A 22,094-nucleotide genomic window follows, 5' to 3' on the forward strand; every position below is an offset into this window, starting at 1 on the left:
TTGCCATGTTAAATGTGCTATTCTAAAACTTGCATGGCTTTATGTTTTTACAAGAAAGATACCATTCTTTATTGATGTAATATTTGAAGAGTATATTGTAACATTGATAAGTTAGTGTGTGCTTGTGAGATCAATGGCTCTGTGTCAATGTTAGACAGTAGTATCATGCAACTTCAGGAAAAGTTCAATGTGCTTGTGTCAAAGTTAAAACAAGCAGTTTTTGAAAAGAGTTTTGGAAACTTAAGTAAACATTATATTTTTAGTGCGAGGATGATAGAATTTAATCTTAATTTGTGTGGAAAACCAAAGTTTGATCAGTGCTACAAATATTCTAGAGTTAACAACAATAATAAGCCTGAGAATATGTGAGTAAGAGAGTTTGAGAAAAAGCATGATAATGAATGTGATGAGAAGAATATCTCCTCCTTTGCAATAACCTCCATATCTCTACTTTGTTGTATCTAGGCAAGCTCAAGGGTTGACCTAATTAATTGATACAAAAAAGATTGTATATCACTACTACAAGGATGCGAACAAGGGGATACAATAATTTAGTACTTCAATTGATCATAACTTCTATGTGTACTTGTAGATATGTCCTATATAAATGAAGCCCTTGTTTATCTCTCATGCTGATTATCATTGATCCATTGTTATTGTAAAACTTCCACAATCTTTTCTTAATAGAATTGTTGTTGGTGTGTCTCTCAATCCCATAGGTTGTATTTGACCCTCATGATAATACTCAAATCTCTCTCTCTCTCTAGGTCATATTTGACCTCCGAAGACGATAATATAATATCTCTCTCTCTCTCTCTCTCTCCCCTATATATATACATATAAACAAATGCCATACATCCTCCTTGAGACAAGTTCACTTGCCATTGAGATCATGGCTATTGTAAGGGTTGTTGAATACATGCTTAAAATTTAAATAAGTCTCACTTCATTAGATGGCTGTTTTAGCTTTTCGGATGATTTGGAAACACTTGAAAAGGTTGTTAATCTTATTGCATTCATAAGTCATAAGGATCTGTTTGCATATTTCTAAAGGAAGAAGCTTGATCGGAGGCTTCTATTTGACAAGCGTGCAAATGATGATCATGAAGCAAAGCTGAAGCAACAGTGTGGAGGTCAATTTACCTCCAAAACAACTATTGGAAAAGAAGCATTCAGGATGCCATGCACTTAGGATTAGACCAAGCATTTGTACGGAATGTGTTTGAATTGCAGAATAAATATCTGCAATAGGTGAGTAATGCTTTGTACATCATTCCCTTTTTTACAAGGCTCTAAAGGAAGCTTTTGAAGTTTTTTGTAACAAAGGTGTTGCTGGAAGCAACAACGCTGACCTATTGGTTGTATTTTGTAGCAGATATGCTTTTTAAACAAATGGAAGGATATCTTGTTTGGAAAAGAAAATTAAGAAATTAAGAAATTAAAAAAAGTCCCTTGCATCAACTTCCTAGAATTGCATGGGAAGCAAGCAAAAAGAGGTAAAAGACGCATAAAAGAAAAATTTTGTGTTCCGGTTGGATGCAAGATATGAAAAAGTGGTTTGGTAGTCCATGTTCCTGACATTTGCTCCATGATGCATCACTAGATTCCTCTGTAAATGAGGCCTTTTTGCAACGCCAATGTATCATGACATGTAAAAAATGTCGAGGCTCACGCTTCACACATTATACTACACATGATTGCACCTAACTACAAAACATATTCTTCATGGAATGGGGAAACTGTACACATCGATACATTTTAGAGCCCATCACATTGTTTGCCATTCGAACCATTGCTTCCATGCGACTTAGCTCACATGCATTGCGATGTGAGACTGGGCGTTGGGGCACAAATGATGAGATTGGTTGACTATGCACACTTTGCCCTAAACAAGTTCGAGAGTCTTGAGTATCACACTTTGATACAATACTCTGCCTTTGATCATATTCGACCATGCTTTCCAACATCTTCGACCAAGCCCAATCCTTGTACAAATTTCTCTCACAAGCACAATGTGCACTCTCAATTGCAACATTCATGGTAAAGTTCTTGAACATCAAGAGTTGCTCTACGCACTTTCACACATATCACATGGAATGTAATATTTTTGGTCTCATAGGTCATATTTGACCTCTGAAGACAATAATAGAATGTATCTCTCTCTCTCTTACTCTCCACACGCGCGCGCGCGCACACACACACACACACACACACACACACACACACACACACACACATCTTACGGCTATTGTGTTGTATGGGATTATATTATCTAATTCTTCTTGTTGCCACACACAAATATAGAATATAAGGGTGTTGTCGTTGTCAGTTGTGAAGTTGTACGGCTGAAGGAAATGTTGATTAAGGACTTCAATGTTTACATCAATGAACTAGTGTGGATGCATTGTGACAACGTTAACAATCGTGAATACAATATTTCAACTGTGAATATAGCAAATTGAGATGCATTTCTACTACATCTGTGAGTGGATTGTGGTTGGAAAATTGAATGTCCGACATATGTACACTAATGACCATACTGATGTCTTTACCAAGGTGCTTGGAGTGGACATGTGTTGCAACAATTTTTTATGGCTCTGAATCTATGTTCACTTGAGCCATGAGCTTGAGCGGGAGTTCAAGAATAGGAATAGAATCTAAGCTCGTTGTTTGCTTGATGATACCATATAGTTGAGCTTGAAGGGATGAGCTAATATGTCAAACAACTACTTACCTTGTGTATGAATAAAATTCCTAGGAGCATGTTTTTGAGACACCACCCTTGTAGTAATAAATTTAGATACTCTATGATACATTGGATTTGTATTCTATTGTTAGTGCATACATACATGTAGAATGTAGTATCTAGTAAACTCTCCCCAATTATGAAGTGGTTGATTAATCGTTCTATTTTCATCCTCTATTTTGCTTAATATAATCTTGCCTTGTGTACACCTCTCTCTCTCACCCACACACACACAATCCCTAGTTATCTATGTCGTGTAATAATTGATCCTTGGTAGAACTAAATCTCTAGTTTTACGTCTAGGTGCTATAAATTTGTATAGATATGGTACAAATTATTAGGTTATTGGAGTTGTTTGGATACGTTTGTTGAAAATGAGGTGGGGACTATGTCCACTTTGGTGGGAAGGCCAGAGTGAGGGCTGGTGAGAAGAACTTTGGGTGTTCTATGATGTAATTTTGTTTGCTAACTAATGCAAAGTAGTGTTTTTTTGGAAAAAAAAAAATCTCTAGTTTTATACATGGCCTTATATATCATGGTGTATTATGAATTATAATAACACTTATAATTAATGGTTGTGCATTAGCTCACCTAGGAGTCCTAAAGGAGAATTCAGAAAGTTTATAAAACGCATTAATTCAAATACAATGCGTCAAAAAGTATTGTTTTCAATTGCAATGGTTTTGGTTGTAATTAAGAAATCTATGGTATGTGAATAACCATGTGCTAGCATGAACCCAAAGAAACCACGTTGCGTACACAATCTATCTTGAAGAAGGAAGAATTTTCTTTTTAATCATTTGGATTTAAAACCATTCACTTTTATAAAAACTTGAGAGGGAAAAGGCATGAAAAGGTAGTGATGGTGACACCAGAAAGTCTTTGATGCGCATGTGACTAGTGAGCTTGCTTGGAAAGGTGTTATGAAGAATTTGACACCTTTCCACATCATAGCATTCACAAAATGGCAATTTGCAATGAAATTGTGATCGTTTAAGCTTTTCCCTTTGTTTATTTTCAAGAAGAAACACCGTGACAGATGTGACGAGCTGGTACTCTACTTTAACAATAAAGAAGACAACATTGTCTTCCGTTTACAAGTTGTAAAATGAATAGTTCATTTGCTTCCAACATAATCTTTTGGGTATCCAACTTATCTCAATTTATAATCACTTATAAAGCTTTGATCTAATTGTGTAAACAAACAAGTCAATGGAGCAAGTATATGGGATGTAAAGTTGAGATGGAGGTGCAAAAACTTAATGTGTGTGAAACAATATGTCTAGGACTTATTTTGAAGGCCTTGACAAGGGCGAAACAATGTATTGGAATTTGGAAGTAAGTATAGCTTCAAGGGGGTGCCTTTCGTCTTGGAAGTAAACCAAGAAAAAGTAGAATGCTGCAATATATCAACTTGCACCTTCTTCTTATAGTTAGTGGATAAGAGTATGTGGTCATTTGCTCTAGGACCAATGTTTTTAGCTATAAATCCAAAAGGAATCTAATTTCAAAACTTTGAGGTTTCGAGCAAATAGATTGGAAGAGCCAAAAAGTATATAAAGCTATAATGAACACAAACATCCAAAAACCTTTGCACATGGTCACCACGAACGTCTAGTTCGAAAGAATGGAGCATCCACTCCAAAGTAAATATAGACTTAGAACACTATTTCGTTGGGTTTCTCGTCTCTTAGCTTATTTTAGAGGTGTAGGTTCAGTTTTGGAACATTTTCTAGTAAAACTTGCCAGTTTGACCAAGAATGTTATCAAAAAGGTTAAATTGTTGTTTAAGTTCTTTCCTCTAAATGCGTGTACTTGTAAAAGGTGCTAGATAATATAAGGTGATGATTGCGACAAGTTTTGAGAAAAACAAAACAATCTTACCTTTTTTATGGTGTTCATTTAAAGGCATGAAAGCACCTTAAAAAACGCTTTGGGAGTTGGATGCCAAGTGTCGTGGATGAAGTTAAGGATATGCTGCAAGAAAAGGTAGTGAGAACCAACAAAGTTAAACTTTTATTTTAATTGATGTTAGTGACAATCGTGGTCTATGATCCCGATTTTAGATGTGTAAATGCAGTTTCTAAGGTAGTTGCGTGAGGGCTTTTGCTATTCGACATGTTGGTTGATGTGGGTATGGTGGTTGTATTTTCATGTATGAGTTCTTTGCAGCCATTGGGCATCTTTCCATTAATACCAAGGTGAATCTTCATAAAAGAAAAAGAAGAAAAAAGAATCGTGCCCTATGATGTTATGCTAGTATTAGTCTCACTATTACAACTTCAATTGCTTGGACATGTGTTAAGCTCGCAAAACACTTTAAATTATGTGGGCCACCCATTTGCTTAAAACTAGTGTAGGGGTACATGTTGGACTTTAAATTCCAAGAAATCCTAGAAGATTGTAACCTCTTTTTGATTCATAATAGATGACCAGATCACACGCTCTTGTTTCTAACAATACAATTCACACATTCCACATGCGTTCCTTGTTCACATTTATCCATTGATGTCATGGCTGACCTTTCACAATAAAAAGAACCAAAACGACCCTACCCATAATTAGTATATAGTTATTGGTCCTCAATGCTCACATTCTGTGTGCGCCACCATAGAAATTCATCACATAGCCTCTCTATGAAGCTCTCTCAACGGCGCCAATGTTTGCAGGTGGAGATTACATGCACAAACAAGAACGCATCAAGGTGAAGGATGTCATAGTCGTAAGCAAGAAGGGTCAAGAGTTAAGTATGTTGATATGGCTGGGGAGGCAAACTTCTTTTGTCTTTCTTTGGTGGGTGACTTGGGAGGTGGGGGTTTAAGTGGTAACAAAAAGGTGGACTTAAATACATGTGATGGTATGGTATGGTGGGGGGTGGTGGATGGGATGGCAAATTGTTTGTGCCGACCAAAACACACAAAAGACGGAGAAGGCTTTCTACATTTGGACTCCCATGATTCTCTTTCTTTGTTTATCTTCTCGTTCCTCCTTGATTCTCGGCAAAAAGCGTAAAAAGGTCACCCCCACTCTCTAAATAATCAAAATAAGTTACCTTTTTGCCTCAGCTTTTAAAAATAGCACCTTTTTGTGATCCCCTTTCTTTCGCCTTTATATTTCAAAGCTGTTTTTATTTATTTATTGTGTGTGTGTGTGTGTGGTGGACCGTGGTGGTGGGGGGGGTTCATGTGCCCTAGAAAGTGCTCGATTGTCGACCTCTTTCTCTTGGGAACTCGTGTATTGTCCTCGTTTGCAAAACCATTGGGAGCCAACGAAAGTGTATGTGTTAACTTATAGCCTCAACACCGAATGCCCATTCACACTCTTGTCCGTAATCCCAAATTGGCACCTCATTAATCAAACATGCCTGCATGACCCTTTTTTAAACAATACTCTCTCTCGATGCCTCATTTCTTCTTTTTTTCCATCTCAAATTCCAACGAGTACGTATTCAATAAAAAGTTTGATTGTTTTGGCATTCACTTCCATTTTCGCATCCCTAAATAGGTCACACAATCGAGAAACTCGAAAGGCGAGACACAGATTGAGGCCAAGATTTAGAATGTGATCTAGACATTTCCCTATCGACCGAAAACCTTGTTATGTCTAACCGTATCAAGGCACACAAAGAAACTTATTTGTGGGGATGTCGATCGTGGAGTAAATAAAAAATATCCCCTCAACATACTTTTTAGACACATGTATCAAATGTTTGTTTTACGTGGAGATACTTCTTCTTCCGTTAGCTTGCATTATGAGGAAGATGATGTTGTATCCATATTGCACATACACACACACACACGTGAACCTATTCCTAACATGTGCCCAAAAATATATAGTCCATACAACGTGTTGAACACCACAAGTGTGGATGAAGATAAATAGTGCACATACACACATGTGAACCTATACCTAACATGTGCCCAAACATATCTAGTGCATACAACGTGTTGAACACCACAAGTGTGGATGAAGATAAATAGTGCGCCAATGAAGAGTTCTCTATAAAGAGAAGTTCGCTCTTGTGGCTTGCATCTTGTTTCTCACATTGTACTTGGGGTGTGTTGTGCTGAGTTGACAAAGGGTGGGTTCGATTGATATGATATGATATGATATGATATGATATGCCATCATCAGACAACTCTTTCTCTGCACCAAGGACGGACGGGTCGATGCATGCTATTACATATTTGAACCCGACGGCCATCATCCATCATCCAAGAGACCGAACGAGTGAGAGAGAGAGCGTATGAAACCAAGCAACCGTTGGATCTCCTTCTCTTCTCTTCCCTTTCTTTGTTTTACTTTTTCTTTAAGGCTTTGGGTGGGGTGGGGAACACAACACAACACAAGGAGAGGAGAGAAGAGAAGAGAAGAGAAGAGAACACAAAAGAAAGAGTATATATTCCTTCCTGTATGTAATTTGTGTATATGAATGACTGAAATGAATGAATGAATGGTCACAGAAGAAGGGCGAAGGAGAGAGAGAGAGAGAGAGAGAGAGAGAGAGAGATAGATGAGGAGGAGGAGGACAGACACAGAAACAGAAGCAGAAGCAGAGAAAAGGGCAATGAAAACTGATGATGATTCTCCCTGGAGAAGGAGGACCTCTCCTCCCTCGTTGCTCCCTGGTCTACCTGACGACATAGCTACTCTGTGCCTTGCCAGAGTCCATTCTCTTTCCCTCCTCTGGAAAGTCTCCCCTTCATGGCAATCCCTCATCTCTACCTCCACCTTCTTCCATTCCCTCAGATCCTCTCTTGGCTTCAAACCCCACAATTGGTTCTATGCCCTCCTCCATAACAACAACACCACCACCACCAATAACAACAACAAGGGGGGAGCTTCTAACTACCCATCATCATCATCATCATCATCATCATCTCCCCATCATCATCATCATCCTGCCTTCTCCTGGCATGCCTTTGATCCCCTCTCCCACACATGGTTCCCCCTCCCTCCCCTCCCCGGCCAAGTCGATTTCCAACTCACTAGCCCCAATTTCATCGGCCTCTTCCATGCCGTTCAATGTGTGAGCTCATCCACCAAGCTATTCATGGTCGCCGGCTCGGCCCAAGTTGGGCGCCGCAAGATTGTCCCTGTTCCTGACTTTACCCTTCCAGATCGTGTCCCCGATGACAAGGATCCCCTTGATCCACCACCACCACGGGACTCCAATCCCAGCAGTAGTAGTAGCCCTCGGAGGTCTCTCGAACCAGCCCTCGATTGCCCCTTGATCTTTGACACGTGCAAATGGAATTGGAGCCTTGGTCCGCCTTTCCGAGTCCCACGGCGATGGTGTGCGTGCGGGATCATGTCAGATAAGCATCTCATCGTTGCAAGCGGATGCGGCAAGGATTGGGACCTCGCGTTGTCGAAATCGGCCGAGATGTATGACCCCGACGTCGAGCAATGGGTGGCCTTGGAAAGGCTCAAATCCTCCAAGTTTAGCGGCCAGGCCATCAACGCCGTGAATTTCAAAGGGAAGCTACACATGGTATGCGGTAAAGGAGTGGGTGTCATGTATGACCCAAAGACATGTAAATGGATGGACATGCCCAAGGGCATGAGGAATGGGTGGAATGGCCCCAGTGTAGTGGTGGATGAGAAATTGTTTGTTCTAGAAGAGACTATCGGGAGGCTCAAGTGTTACGACGAGAATGGAGATTGCTGGACGAATGTCATGGAAGATGAGATGTTGATGGGCATGAATCAACTCACCGGTGCTGCCCCGGGGAATTTCTGTGGCATCCTCCGGGCACCGCCGGCTAATTACGAGGTATTCACAGCCCAACAAGAGAAGAAGCATTCCCCCGACACCGACACATCTCGACAAGTGCACCACCGCGATGTGATCCGCATTGTTGACATCCAGAGCAAACCTCCATCCATCAAGGACATTCAGGTTCCCTTTGGTGAGATCGTTGCCTTGCAAGTCCTCTCGAGGACATTCTTCGACACGAGGACGAGGACGACGATGACGCATGATCAAGGTGCAGTCTAACAAAAAACCCTTAGGGGAGGGAATGTTTTCAAGATCAAGATAGGCAAGACATATATTTTTACACACACACACACACACACACACACACACACACACACACACACACACACACACACATGAAGGGTGCATGAGTGTGTTATTGGAGAGCAACATATGCCCATACGATTGATCCAGTCTATGAGCCAGAAAACATGATATGATCTGGCTCACCAGACCATAGGGTTTTGTTATTACGACCCCAACAAATTACAAGATGGGGAGGGAAAAGGCTTCCATCTGATTCCTTGGTTTTGTTATTACTCCCCCAACCAACAAGATGGGGGAAGGCTTCTATCTCATTCTTTGGTTTTGTTATGACTACACCCCTGTTTATTTCTTAGTCATATAAGTTTGAAGCATTGTAAAAACCTTACCCTTTGGCCAGGAGTGAGTTGTATATGTTATCTTATAACATTTTGGGTTTCCTTACTTTGTAATCAGATACATAAAATAAAATTTTGTTGTTTGGAAATCTTTGTTCTGAATGAGTGACAAAATGTTTAGGGTCTTTTAGGGCAAAATTCTCACCATCTACCATCACCACAATATTCCGTTCCTGTGTATCAATCATGGCTTACTCTCTACTTTTTAAGATCATGTACTGTCGTCCCGTTCTCATGTCGTTCATCCTTGGCACTCATAGAGCTAACATAAGTGACTATCTCTCATAAGCATCCTTGGCATGGTTGCATTTCCTTGGAACCATTATGAAAAGGAACACTGAAAATCTTTCCATCTTGAAGAAAATGCGTGCTTTTCTAGTATTCCACAAAGTAAATGACGTCTTTGCAATTGATCTGGGCCTTTGGAGAGAAGGATATTACTAACCTTAGGCATTCAATTATAGGGTCTCACCTCCTATGAGCCACACCTTAACCATTGTAAAGAGGAAGATCATCGTTCGTTCTCTTAAAGTTGGAAGACTCTGAGTTCTTGGTTACATTGCGTTTTTTCTAATCATAAACAGCCAGATAATGCTCATATCTTGATTCCCACCGTAATTTCGAAAATCTTGGGAACCTCGAAGTCTTATTGAAGAGTTTGTCTAATGTGTGAACTGAAGACGTTATACATTCTAATAGTGTCAAAAAACGATGGGAGTTTCGGCGAAGATTGTGGTTTCCATTGCATGAATACCAACAATTGTTCTAACATCTAAGCATGCTTACTTTATGACACTATATCGCAAGCTAAGCATATGCTTAAGAAAGGAAAATGCATCATTGGGTAAACACCATGTCTTCAATGCATGCTTTGTACTCCATCCTCTTGCAAGTAACATAATAAATGTATTCTTGTTTGCTTTTGTTCCACCAATTTGCGAACTTCATGTCTTCAATTTCAATGTAGCCAAAATTGAGCTCTATCTTGTTATGACTCCGGTTCAAAAAGTAGAGGTACAATAAGTATGTTGTTCGAAATATACAATAGATGTGTTGCTTCAAATAAGGAAGGGTCAATTGTACTATTGTGCATTGAATCCCCCACCTAGCGATAAAGGCCATTATTCCTTCCATGGTACTATAACCTTCACTCAACTAACTTCTTTACAAAACTTAGGATGCAACTTTTTACAAGCTATTAAATTCATCAATCTCCCTTATGATATAAAAGCTAATAGTCGTTTGGCAGCCTTTTAAAGACCTCATCTTCTACCCGAGTAGAAAACTCAGAAGATGTCCAATTTATCGTTGTGTGAGTGAGTAGTGATGCATTTCGTAGCTTAACCTAGGTAAGGGTGTTTTCGTGCCATGGCTAATTCCAAGTGTTCTCATGTTTTGTTGCAATATGGATCATTATCACGTGATTGTTTGAACGGTATATGTTACAATGAATATGTGGAGTATTATTACTACAGATATTAGAGAAATAAAGCTCATTGAGTCATTAAATTCCTTGATCACGTGAATGTGCACGTAGTGAAGCATTACATCTTATACAATAGGAAAACAAGTTTCTTCATGTAGCAAATCACTAATTTATATGGTTCATGTGTCGAGATATGCAAAGTTCTCAGCCAAAAGTTGTGAGCATATATGTTAAAGGCAACTTTTGTCTTATAAAATTGTATACCATTCATTACAAACTTGAAAATGTGATAAATTTCTCGTATATTCTCTTCCAAGCTTTTATCTAGGTTTGTCTTCTTCAAATTTGTGCCTTTTATGTCAAAATTGCATGCATAATTTTGTACTTTGAGAAATTAATCTTAATCTAACTTGTATCAAATGAACTTTACTTTATCATTGCATGTATATTCGACAAACATAATAATGTATATGCCCATTGAAGGAACACAAATCAACTCCATAATAAAAACCTGAGCTCAACATATAACCACCATAAATGGAATTGTATAGATTGTATATGAAACATCCCCACACATTTGTTTTAGTTGTGCATTATATTACTGGTGGGAAACCTTAAAAGTGTGGTAAAGAACAAAAGTTTATAACATGTCAAGTTAGAAATATTTAAAGAACAAAGCATAAATGTGCTCTTCAACATCACGGGAGACACAACAAAACATAAAAAGGACTGTCATGAGAGACGGAGTCAGGCCTTTTAGCATTCTATTTTGATGAGGACATGAGGTGGATGTCTTTTGAAAGCTCATTTTCACATTGTTGGTTTCAAGAGGTCAACATTGCTCTTAAGTTAGTGTTTTGAATACTTGGCATATTTTTAAAAGTGAACACCTTGGATCACATAATATGTTATAAAGTGGGCATTTCCAAAGTAGTGTCAAATACTTGCAAGATATACAAGCAATGATTCTTACAAATGTTGAGCATGTGAATAAAGGAAGTTATATATGTGTGTGTGTGTGTGTGTGATGATAAAAAGGTTGAATGAACTCTTTGCTCATTATATAAAAAGCAAATACATAACCCAAAAGGAAAAAAAGGTGCCCTTATATATATTGAGGGTAGAATATGCCATGCAAATGTCCAAGTTTAATAAATATTTGATATTGTTCAAGCAACATTGCTTTGTGGACAAGCGACACGAGTCTAGTCCCTTCTATTTATTACTAACCTCGGATAAAACATGCCTTTACACTAGTTCATGACTATTTAACGGGTAGGGTACAATTAACGCAATTTGCAAGTTTTGTTATGATGACAAAACAAACCAACAATTTGTATGCTTTCAGATGATCGTTTATGGTAATGTATCAAAAACATCAAAGAATCGGAAAAGGGACCATCCCCTACGAAACCCTCCTTTTGGGGAGCTTAGCATTTTTTCAAACAAAGCCATTTTAAATCAACCCTTTCTCATTACTTAATGATTTGTTTCTATTGGAGATCAATCTATTCTAGTGCACACGTATATCTAGAAGTTGTTTGTACTATGAATCACTTCATTTCTTGGGTTAATGACGAAGCATATTATAGCAACCAAGAGATAAAAACTTGGTTAAGTATGCATTGTAGACCATAGAAGTACATTGTGAATTATTGATGTACACTATATACATTTGATCAGGGCACTTCAAAAAGATGTCGTTCAATGTCCTATGAAGAAACACCAAATTCCATTTGTGTAATGGTTGTGTTCTCTACTTTATCCATTAAGATTTTCAAATGCGGTGGATAAAACTTGATCATGTGTATTAATCTAGCTCTTTTTACCCCAACTTTAAACCTAATTACTTTAAGAGAACAACTCCACAAATACTCATCGATGTTTTCTTCATCTCCATGAATGACTATTGTTAATCCTCAAAATTGATATAATGGAAGCAATTGACAATACAATTTCCCACATCACACATTTGGTTGGAAAAACATATAATATAGTTGATTGATAGGTTGGTAAGTGAGAACCCAAGGGAATTAAAGAAAAAAAGGGGATTTGTGGTATATCTTGTATGTATAGCCTTAAAACGTTTTATAATACTAAAGTAGTATCTTTTTTTCTACACAAAAATAAAAAATCAAGTGCATTTTGGAAAATTAAAGAAAAACTTCCATGTATTTCAAGCCTATTTAAATTTTGACTATGCTAGATGTTGTCATCTTTGAGTGGATTTATCCCGACACTTTATTGAACATTTGCCCAATATACTGATAATATGGACTAGTACCAAGGATTTTTGGATCAACATACTTGTTTCAATAAATCACGCTTTGTTGATGTGATCATTATCATAAGCAATTGCAAGCAAAATCAAATGAGCAACTCATCATTGCACCTAACACGAAGAGGAATTTCTTGGATGTAAGGAGCATTTTTTTTGTTAGTGTGTCAAATTCAAACTTTTTAATCTTTAATTGTGGAGCGTTGAAAAGATTTAGCAAAAAGTATCTGTAAAGGCAACTTTTGCTTGTAGTGCATTTCTTGTATTCCTTAACATGGATATATGACAATTGACCTAAAAAATTCCGTATATCATTACGTGGAAAACATGTGAAAATTCATCTGAAATTTATTCCTTTCAAGGTTGTTGCCTTTGTTTTGTTTCCTTCACTTGGGGTTCTAATTGAATGATTAACTAAAGAATAATGCAATTTGAATTTCATGTTTGGGGTTGTTGAAAGAAGCCAAAATTGACATGCATATTTTCCACAAGGCTAACAAAAAAAGTGGGCTAATTTGTAGTTATTAAGTTCCACTAGAAAAGTAGCTTAATTTGGAAGTACATTTCACAAATTTTCCCTTGATAAAATTGAAGTAACATTTCCGTTGAATTTTGGTATCAAGAGAGACTTCTAAGGTCCACCCCAATTTTTAAATGGAGGGCTGGGGTTGGTAAGCTTTTTCGAGTGGCTGAGATAAAGATGTTCTACTAGCTCCGATTTCAGAATTTCAATTATTATATGAATTTCATTAACTTTATGCTAAATCCTATCATGATAATGAATATAACTTGTAAGAAAATAGTCCTTATAAATTTATAGCATTGAAAAATCGACAAGAATTATGCTTATAAAATAGTTGTCTGCGCATTATCCAAGTTTCGAGTTACAAAATCTGCGGCAAACATTTGCATCTAGATGTACGAGGCTTCATATATGTTCTACATTTTGACACTTGAGATCCAAATAACATTCTCCCGATGCAATTTCTGTAGATGTTGTGCACATACTTTTCCCTTGCAATGTCCAACTTTCAGACCACCATACCATAATGTATGTTTGGCACTCTAAAGGCAACAAGATTGTTAAGTTTATCAGACCTTAGAATTTGCCTCCAATACGATGGTTGTAAACTGCTTGTGCATTGCATTGGCCATCTCAAATCAGCCTAAGAGGCTTTGTACCATGCATCATGTTGTTAATTAAGCTTTCCTTCGGGCAATGCCAATTGCGGAGAGCTTTAGATTGATTGCCATGATGGGCCCTTTTTCTTGGTCCAAGTGTAATGCCTCCTCAGATTCATACAACAGGCGAAGGAAGATATGGTGTTTCATTGTAGCATTTATCTTATTTACAATGCACATGTTAGACGCAACCATAGCGGCAGACAATCCTTCTTGCGTTCCTTGCATGCTTGTGTCATAAAGAAGCTCCTATTATTGGAAGTCCTCCAAGTCAAGCTCCACCTTTCTCTGAGCTTTGGTGCATAGGTATAGTGGCGCGCGTGCCTAATTCTTCTCCATTGTACCCAAAGTGCTTCATTGTAATCCTAAACTGCGGTTTGTAGCTCTAATTTTAAAGTCTCACGAGCCCTTCAATGGCCTTGACATTGATATTGACTCAACCATCATGGCAGACACCCTTATTGCATTCTTTGCATGGTAGTGTAATCCATGGCAAACATTATTTTCTGTGATCGATTTGCATTTTCCTCGGGTCTTGATGGAGGAGATTAGGGGTGCCATCCAACCCCCACAACATGACTCCCTTTTTTAGAACGTGAGTTTTTTGTACTTCATTGGAACATTGTAATATGAGGCTCAAAGTCTAGGGCTAATATCAATTACTTTGGATTCAATTTAAAGGTATTTGTTGTTTTATTCAGGAATGTAGATTCCACATTGCAAGTCATCGATCACTGTATCAACGTTGTTCTTGTTGTTTGAGTTTATCGAATCATCTAGTGTTTTAGGTTTTTTAAATGTTCACCCATCTTGTGGAGCCTTCTACTAGAGAGATGATTGCTTGTGTAGTACAGAAAATGACTCCAAAAATGTCACATAAAAAAACCTAAGAAGCAATCAAAAGAAGCATTCGAAGTGAAGCAAATGAAACACAAAAGAAACCCTAAAACTGTAACATGAACAACATTGAACACCCTATAATAAAACAAGAGACCATGCAACAAAAAACACTAAAATGCAATTAGGAACTCTAAAACAAACAAGAATTAGAATTAGAATTTGTATCATCCATAAAGAGGCCAATTTTGACATATGGGACCAAAGTATACATGTGTTCTTGATATGTGTTTCCTTCCTAAAAAGAGGTATTCATACATTGAAGTAAAAAACCTCTTCGCGTGAATATATATATTTATATATAGAGAGAGAGAGAGGGAGAGGGAGAGGGAGATGGGGTCTATAAGACAAATCATCATTACAAATTAGGGAATTCATGTTATCCGAACTGAAACAAAAAATAGCACAATCACTTTAATGCACAGAGTGAAACGATATAGTTGATAGTTTGTGAGCTTGAAGTGCATAAATCACATGAGTGAATTGAGTGTTTTACAGGTCATGGTATCCCGGGATCATTGGTGTAAACATGAAGCTGAGAAAAATTTCACAAACTGAAACTTGGTGTCCTTTTGCAGATAAAAAATGGTGATCAATGATCTCCATGATTTGCTGATTGTCAAATAATACCTTATTCCATTAGTCAATTTCAAGGGGTATACACTACCAGAAAGTAGAAAGTTTTTTATTGTAAAGCCATCATCAAACCCCATTATCACATGCATGCACCATGATCCTTAATGTCCTGCTGTTGCCATTACCATTGATGATTTGAATGCCTTACCTGGCATTGTTCAAATCTGGTCAACGAGATTCACTCTTCAGAATAATGTTTTCACATCATGGTGGCATGTTAATTCAGCTCACATTACCTGACATAGGCTGGAACCTTGCTATAATAATCAGTCATAAACATCATGAATAGCAAACACTTTCTTATTGAATATGCGTAGGCTTGACGAGGCCATATTCAAGTACTATAAGCATTGGCTAAGAGTGAAATATATTTAACCACCTCAACCAAAAAAATTATTGTTCGGGAGCTTTGTTCTACATTGAAGCAACGTTGTAGGAGCACGTTAAGAGAGGATGAGCATATACGTAGCATTTACTATGGACGTGGCATTTGAGGAATCCTATATGTCCACAACCAACATCGAGAGGATAAGACAACTCGTATTGTATTCTACTTGATAACGGTGGGTTGGACTGCCATTTTTGGTGAACCCAAGGTGGGCAAGAATTATGCTCTCGACCTGTCTGGCCTTCATACGCACCTTGCACAAGAACTTAAAAAAACCACAGAAATGAATCTAATGCATACTTTAACACCATTAAATTACAAAAGAGAGTTGAAGGTTTTCTCTTCAAGCATTATAGAAGGAGCCACAGGCAATCCTACAGAATGATTGCACCAGAAAAGCCAAAATGGAAGATGGACTCATTCACGCAAATACCCTTTCACACATGTACCCTCATCTTCCCATCCAATCAAATGCCTCCTTTCAAGTCGCTACTTCCAAACATAATAGCGATTTCCAAAGAAAATCATCAGCAAAAATAGTTGACTCATTTTGTCCAAATATAGTGCGATAGTAGGGAGTCTGAAAGTCACCAATTGTGGTAGAGTAGCATCGAGTGCCTACTTCTGATCCGGCTATGTGACTTAGGCATCAGTTCCAGTCTCTTTGAAGTTTGTCATCACCTGTCCTGACCACTCCAACAGAGTAAAAAGACCGTATTTATGTGCTAATGACAAGATCTCATATTTTTCAGTAAACTTTGCCATTCAAATGGTTGGCACCGATTCTTGCTGCCGAATATGCTCTGGAATAAGTTTCTTTAGCAATTCAGGTGTTGCACCTTTCAACTCTAGAATCAATTGTGTACAAAAAATAGTAAGCAGCTTATATTTTAAAGATGAGAAACCATAATTTAAAAAAGAGACGAGTATGGTGTTTCATCTCATTACCTTGAGCCCTGAAATTAAAGAGAGAAGGAAAGGGTCTTCCGGTTGATAAGCGTGCATTGGGATCTCGGAGATCATCAAAAAAGGGATGAACACAGGCTTCCAGCTGCAGGTGGATAATGTTTGTCAACAAAACATAGAAGCATTTTATAAAGAGTGCAACAGTCTCATACATACAGCTTTTGCATAATACCACAAAGCAATGAATACATAGCTATATGAGGGGCTCGGATTTCCTGGTTATATGACATACTCACCTGACAAAACTTCAAGAAAAACAGTAACATACAAACACCAAAATATATAACTCACAGCTGTATATCTAAGCTTGGGTGAATACTGAAGTAGCCTCGAAACAAGATCTACAGCTTCCGGAGGTGTACGTTTAGGAAACACCTACAAAAAAATAAACAAAAACTATTAGTTTCCTACTTAGTTGGAAAAAATATAGTATGTGTGTGCACTGTGAATGGGCAGTTGAAATTTCATGCTAACCTTATGCCAAGGATGTGCTTTGATTTGAGGGAACTTATATTCTGTATAATTGGGGTTCATGCATTTTATCTCCTCTCTCGTCGGAGTACCGAGAACCTGCAACCAGTTACAAGAGTATTCACACAAACCTGACAATGCAATCATTAATATCAGGTTCATTACTCATAAATTTCAGGCCATTTTAAGGCAGGTGTTAAACTACCACTTTCATGGCTCACTCATGATGAAAATACTAACCTTGATGATCTCCACCAGTTGATCAACTCCACTCTCACCTGGGAAAAGCGGCTGCCACACCCAAAAAAACAATATTTTTAGAGCTACCCAAGAAAGAGAAAAAAACAATCCCTTAACAAGATCTTCATCATTTATTCGTATATTCCACACTCCACTTGGGACAATGCACAATTTAATTTGAGATAACGAAATAAATGCAAGGATCAAGCCTTGTTTCATTTTAGCATTGATACCTGCCCTAGAAGAAGCTCCGCCAACACACAGCCTAAAGACCAAATATCAATTGCTGTTGAGTAATGAACAGCTCCGAAGATGAGCTCTGGAGCTCGATAGTACCGAGAACATATGTATGAAATGTTTTGTTCTCCCTTTACCTACAAATGAGTGTATATTGCACATTCAGCAATTGAACAACGTTCAAAACCTTCAGGAGTATTCAGAGTGATAATTTTGGCTCACCAGCACTTTGGCACTCCCAAAGTCGCAAAGTTTTAACTGATGAGTGTGAGGATTAACCTGCATAGACAAATGCCCAAAATAAGAAACTTGGCTACAATATAAAACAGGAGTTTAATTCGAGAGTCTGAATTGATACATTACCAGAAGATTCTGTGGTTTTATATCTCGATGGCATACACCATGCCCACCATGAATATAGGCAAGAGCTCGACAAATCTACATAGACAAAGTCACCACATACAATCAACTTGAAAGATAACCCATAGGTTGTTTCCATTTTTCAAAACAAATTTTTATGTCATAAAAAAAAACGTGTAATTTGTTATTTAACTGAACAAAATATGAGCTCTAAAAAACTCTTGCTCTATTTGAAAAACAATTTCTTACCTGATAAGTGTATAGCTTCACATAAATAAGGGGCATCCGTTGATTAGCCCGGCTGTAATGTTTTGCAACACGATACACTGTCTCTGGTACATATTCCAGAACCAGGTTTAAATATAACTCATCCTTCTCTGTATTCGAATAGAAACAATGTTTAAGAGCCACTATGTTCGGGTGATCAAGCATTTGCATAATTTGCAATTCACGATTTTTGTATCGCTTATCTTGTAACACTTTCTTGATAGCAACAACTTCACCGGTCTCCAAACATTTTGCCTGTGTACACAGATTATTCATTTACAACATCACCTGGTATTAGGTTAGAAGCAACAAAATTCATAAAGCTTTTAAGAAAGTTTAATTACATATGGGTTTCGTGAAGACTAACTTGGAAGACGATGCCAAATGACCCCGTTCCAACAACCCGCTCAGCCATATAACTAACAGTCTATGCAGCAAAACACGAGATAATTGAATACAGGAAAGTAAATTGGAATTTGGAATGCCCCTCTTTACTTTCAATGTCTTCCAATAAACACGAGTATACATTTATAAATCTGAAGTATCTGACCCAAGAATACAATTTTCTACTGACGCACGACATAAAATTATCATATTTATGCTTCCATTAAAAACATTAGTCAAAAAATAAATGTAGAAATCACATGCAGTGTGCAAGTCCACTGAGATGGGGCTAATGTAATATTCTTTGGTAAAACGTACTCATTATTTTATTTTGCATTCGTATATCTAACAAATTTTGTTGTAAAATTTTGGCTTTACAAATTCTTTTTTTAGAGCCTGAGGGTTGCAGTAAATACCATTAGCAATACAAACTAGTACACTAAATACTCTCATGTTCAAATTTTCTTATGTAATAAGCTACATCATGCTAGGTTTGAGACCAAGCAGAACAGCATGTAATCAAGATTAAATAGAGGAATTTCTCAAAGGAGAAGAGAAAAAACTCTAACTAAACCCTCACAAGCTGACATTACCTGTTTTGGTTGTCCATTAGAACCTGCTACAGTTGTGACAATGATATGTCCAGTTTCAGTACCATTTCCATCAATGAGAGTTTGTTCAGCTTCCTGAGAGTAGAAAATGTACATTGTAAAGAAACAACCTTAGAAAGTATGTAGGCCACCTTACGCAGCCTTCTAACTCGCCTTTCCAACCTTGAGAATACATAGATCATCCTTATGTTGAAAAGCTACTCACTTTTTCATTATCACTGCGATCAGACCTGTTATCTTGTAGCTTCATCTCATGCAATTCTTTTGGAAGTTGATCCACTCCATTGCTTCCGGAATGAAGCAGACTAGTGCTTGCCATTGAACTAGTCATGATAGGCTCCATCCGGATCGATGCCATTTTATCCCTCTAGGCTCTTTGGTACCAAAATAATGTTAAGAAAACATAAGTATGAGAACACAGTTTTCCATTTACCCAACCAATAAGCAGTATTCCACTTAATGATATCATTAAGATGCCTTTTGTAATGCTTATAGACACCAACTACACAGAAAGATCCTGCAGAACAAGGATAGTGTAGTACACTTCCTATTGTACAGTGTTACCTCCATAACATCCTCCAAGATTCTTATTGTAAGAAGTTATCGCTTTCATAAGCAAATTATGGCAGTGTAAATGTGAATGTGATCTATGGATCTCATATTCATCATAAAACCCTGAATCTTTTATCGTCAGAAGTTTTAGTTTTCAGTGGCAAATTATAGAAATTTAAAAGTTCTTCATATGGCCTATGTATATAACAAAACCCCGTAGCTGTTAGTAAAAGAATTGCTGCGACATTTTATAATGCAACATGGAGATCTGAAGATGATAAATCCAACAATTTCATCAAATTACTGTAAAACTGGGGCTATCAGAGACGTCAAAAACTCTAAAATTGACCTGAGAGTTTGGACATCCAAGAACAGAGCAACCATACCCCGATAAGGGAAGTCTTAAGAGTGTGGAGACCCTAATTCAAGTCAACCAAGAAACAGAGAAAGGAGGCCACACCCGTAGGAGATGGGCTGAACTCTAGACTTTGAGCAGACATTGAGAAGAGCTTATAGACCCTAATTCAAATAAAGAAACGTAGACAGGAAGACATAACATTAGAAAAAACTAATCCAAAATCTATAAAGAGACCAAGAAGAAATCCTCATAGGGGAGTGAACTTTGACTCAAAAACATAAGGCACCAGCAATAGGGACTTAAGTCTAGACTGTTAAAAAACGGGCAGAGGAACCCATAAACTCTAACAGAAGTGCGAGGGTAAAGAGATATTGGAGTCATAACATGAGCAAAAACGGATTCGAAATCTATGAAAAATCCGAGAGGAACATATAATAGGCGAGAACTCTAGTTCAGAAACAGATAAAGAAACACATCATAGGGAGAATGGGGGAAAACTAGCTCAAAAGAAGGCATGTATTAAGAAGGCGACAGTGATATAATTCAGACGCAGACACTCACAACAGGAGAAGAACAAAAAGCTTAATTCAGAAACAGAGAAACCTTGATACAACAGGAGGAAGAGAGAGAGAGAGAGAGAGAGAGAGAGAGAGAGAGAGAGAGAGAGGAAAATAAAACTCTGATTGAGAAGAGGAAAAAGGAACACGCAACATTAGAGAGAAGAGAACGTCCTAAATCAAAAGCAGGGAAAGGAACATAAAACAGGAAGGAGGAAACCGAGAAAGAGAAGCAAAAACAGGAGAAAAAACTGAAACCCCAAATTCAGAAATGGAGGAAGGAGCACACAACAGGAGACAAATGAGAAAAAACCTAATTCAGAAACATCAAAAGAAGCAGACAACTGAGAGAGAATCTAGGAAGGGAGAAGGAAAACCCTAATTCCAGAAGCAGGGAGAACGACATAAGAAACCTAATTTAGGGTCAGTTGAAGTGGAGATGGAAGAAACGAGCTTACCTTTCTGCGTTCCCTCGGAGCTTCCTTGGTGAGAGAGAAGAAACAGTAGAGAAGAAGAAACACATAGAGAGAAAAACAGAGAGTGAGAGAACAGGGGTCAGTCTTACTTATTACGGGCTATAGCCGGTCCGCATCTGGCACGTGAGAAAGACTTGTTCTGTCTTGGCACGTGCCAGCCGTAGAATAATTTGTTTGAATTTTCAATTCCAAAGCACAATCCTCTCATAGATTCCTTGGTGGAGAGTTGTGTGTGTGCACTGTGGCCCATCACCAAGGTAACCACGAGACTCCATCGATCAATCATTTTAAGTTCTCTCTCACAGAGACTCTCCATTAAGCCCAGGAGTCTCTCCATCGATCAGGTTCTCTCCCACTGAGAGACCATTAAGCTCATGCGATGCACCGCATGATGATGTTGTTAGAAGAAATGCACGCCATGCAAACAATCCCACCTAGTAGACATGAGACACTCCACATGATACTTAGAAAGAAAGTAGCGTAGAACCTTGTTCACGAGGTTGTTTTATAGAGACATGTAGGTCTTGCGTTAAATTGTTGCTTTAACTTTGTTTGTAAGGTTACTTGATAGACACCATAAGGTCATGATGCCTTCAAGTACTACTAAATTTTGCCACACTTGCATTTTCAACCCCGAGA

At 37.9% G+C, this 22,094-nt stretch overlaps 2 protein-coding genes across 2 annotated transcripts; one reads left to right on the top strand and one right to left on the bottom strand.

The window, feature by feature from the left end:
• The first annotated feature begins 7,176 nt into the window (after positions 1–7,176).
• Positions 7,177–9,252, top strand: LOC147870351 (F-box/kelch-repeat protein SKIP25-like). Its single transcript, XM_087339122.1, has one exon. The coding sequence runs from the start codon at positions 7,260–7,262 to the stop codon at positions 8,745–8,747; it is 1,488 nt and encodes a 495-aa protein (XP_087195248.1). The 5' UTR covers positions 7,177–7,259; the 3' UTR covers positions 8,748–9,252.
• A 7,002-nt stretch (positions 9,253–16,254) lies between these two features.
• Positions 16,255–21,452, bottom strand: LOC147870352 (shaggy-related protein kinase epsilon-like). Its single transcript, XM_087339132.1, has 13 exons — positions 21,438–21,452; positions 19,718–19,879; positions 19,495–19,587; positions 18,885–18,944; positions 18,500–18,772; positions 18,254–18,328; positions 18,113–18,169; positions 17,887–18,027; positions 17,654–17,704; positions 17,417–17,512; positions 17,234–17,317; positions 16,925–17,027; positions 16,255–16,824 (listed from the first exon to the last, which is right to left on the bottom strand). The coding sequence occupies exons 2-13, from the start codon at positions 19,868–19,870 to the stop codon at positions 16,742–16,744; spliced, it is 1,269 nt and encodes a 422-aa protein (XP_087195258.1). The 5' UTR covers positions 19,871–19,879; positions 21,438–21,452; the 3' UTR covers positions 16,255–16,741.
• Positions 21,453–22,094: the final 642 nt, after the last annotated feature.

Source organism: Azolla caroliniana, unplaced genomic scaffold (genome assembly GCF_043228905.1).
Source record: "Azolla caroliniana isolate FFs.n. ecotype wild unplaced genomic scaffold, voAzoCaro1.0.p SCAF_1, whole genome shotgun sequence".
NCBI lineage: Eukaryota > Viridiplantae > Streptophyta > Polypodiopsida > Salviniales > Salviniaceae > Azolla > Azolla caroliniana.

Coding starts and splice junctions, on each gene's coding strand:
- LOC147870351 (XM_087339122.1), top strand. CDS start 7,260: ATGAGGAGGAGGAGGACAGACACAGAAACAGAAGCAGAAGCAGAGAAA.
- LOC147870352 (XM_087339132.1), bottom strand. CDS start 19,870: ATGGCATCGATCCGGATGGAGCCTATCATGACTAGTTCAATGGCAAGC. Junction 19,588..19,717: donor ATCGCAGTGATAATGAAAAA/GTGAGTAGCTTT, acceptor TTCTACTCTCAG/GAAGCTGAACAAACTCTCAT. Junction 18,170..18,253: donor TAAAACCACAGAATCTTCTG/GTAATGTATCAA, acceptor TTGTCTATGCAG/GTTAATCCTCACACTCATCA.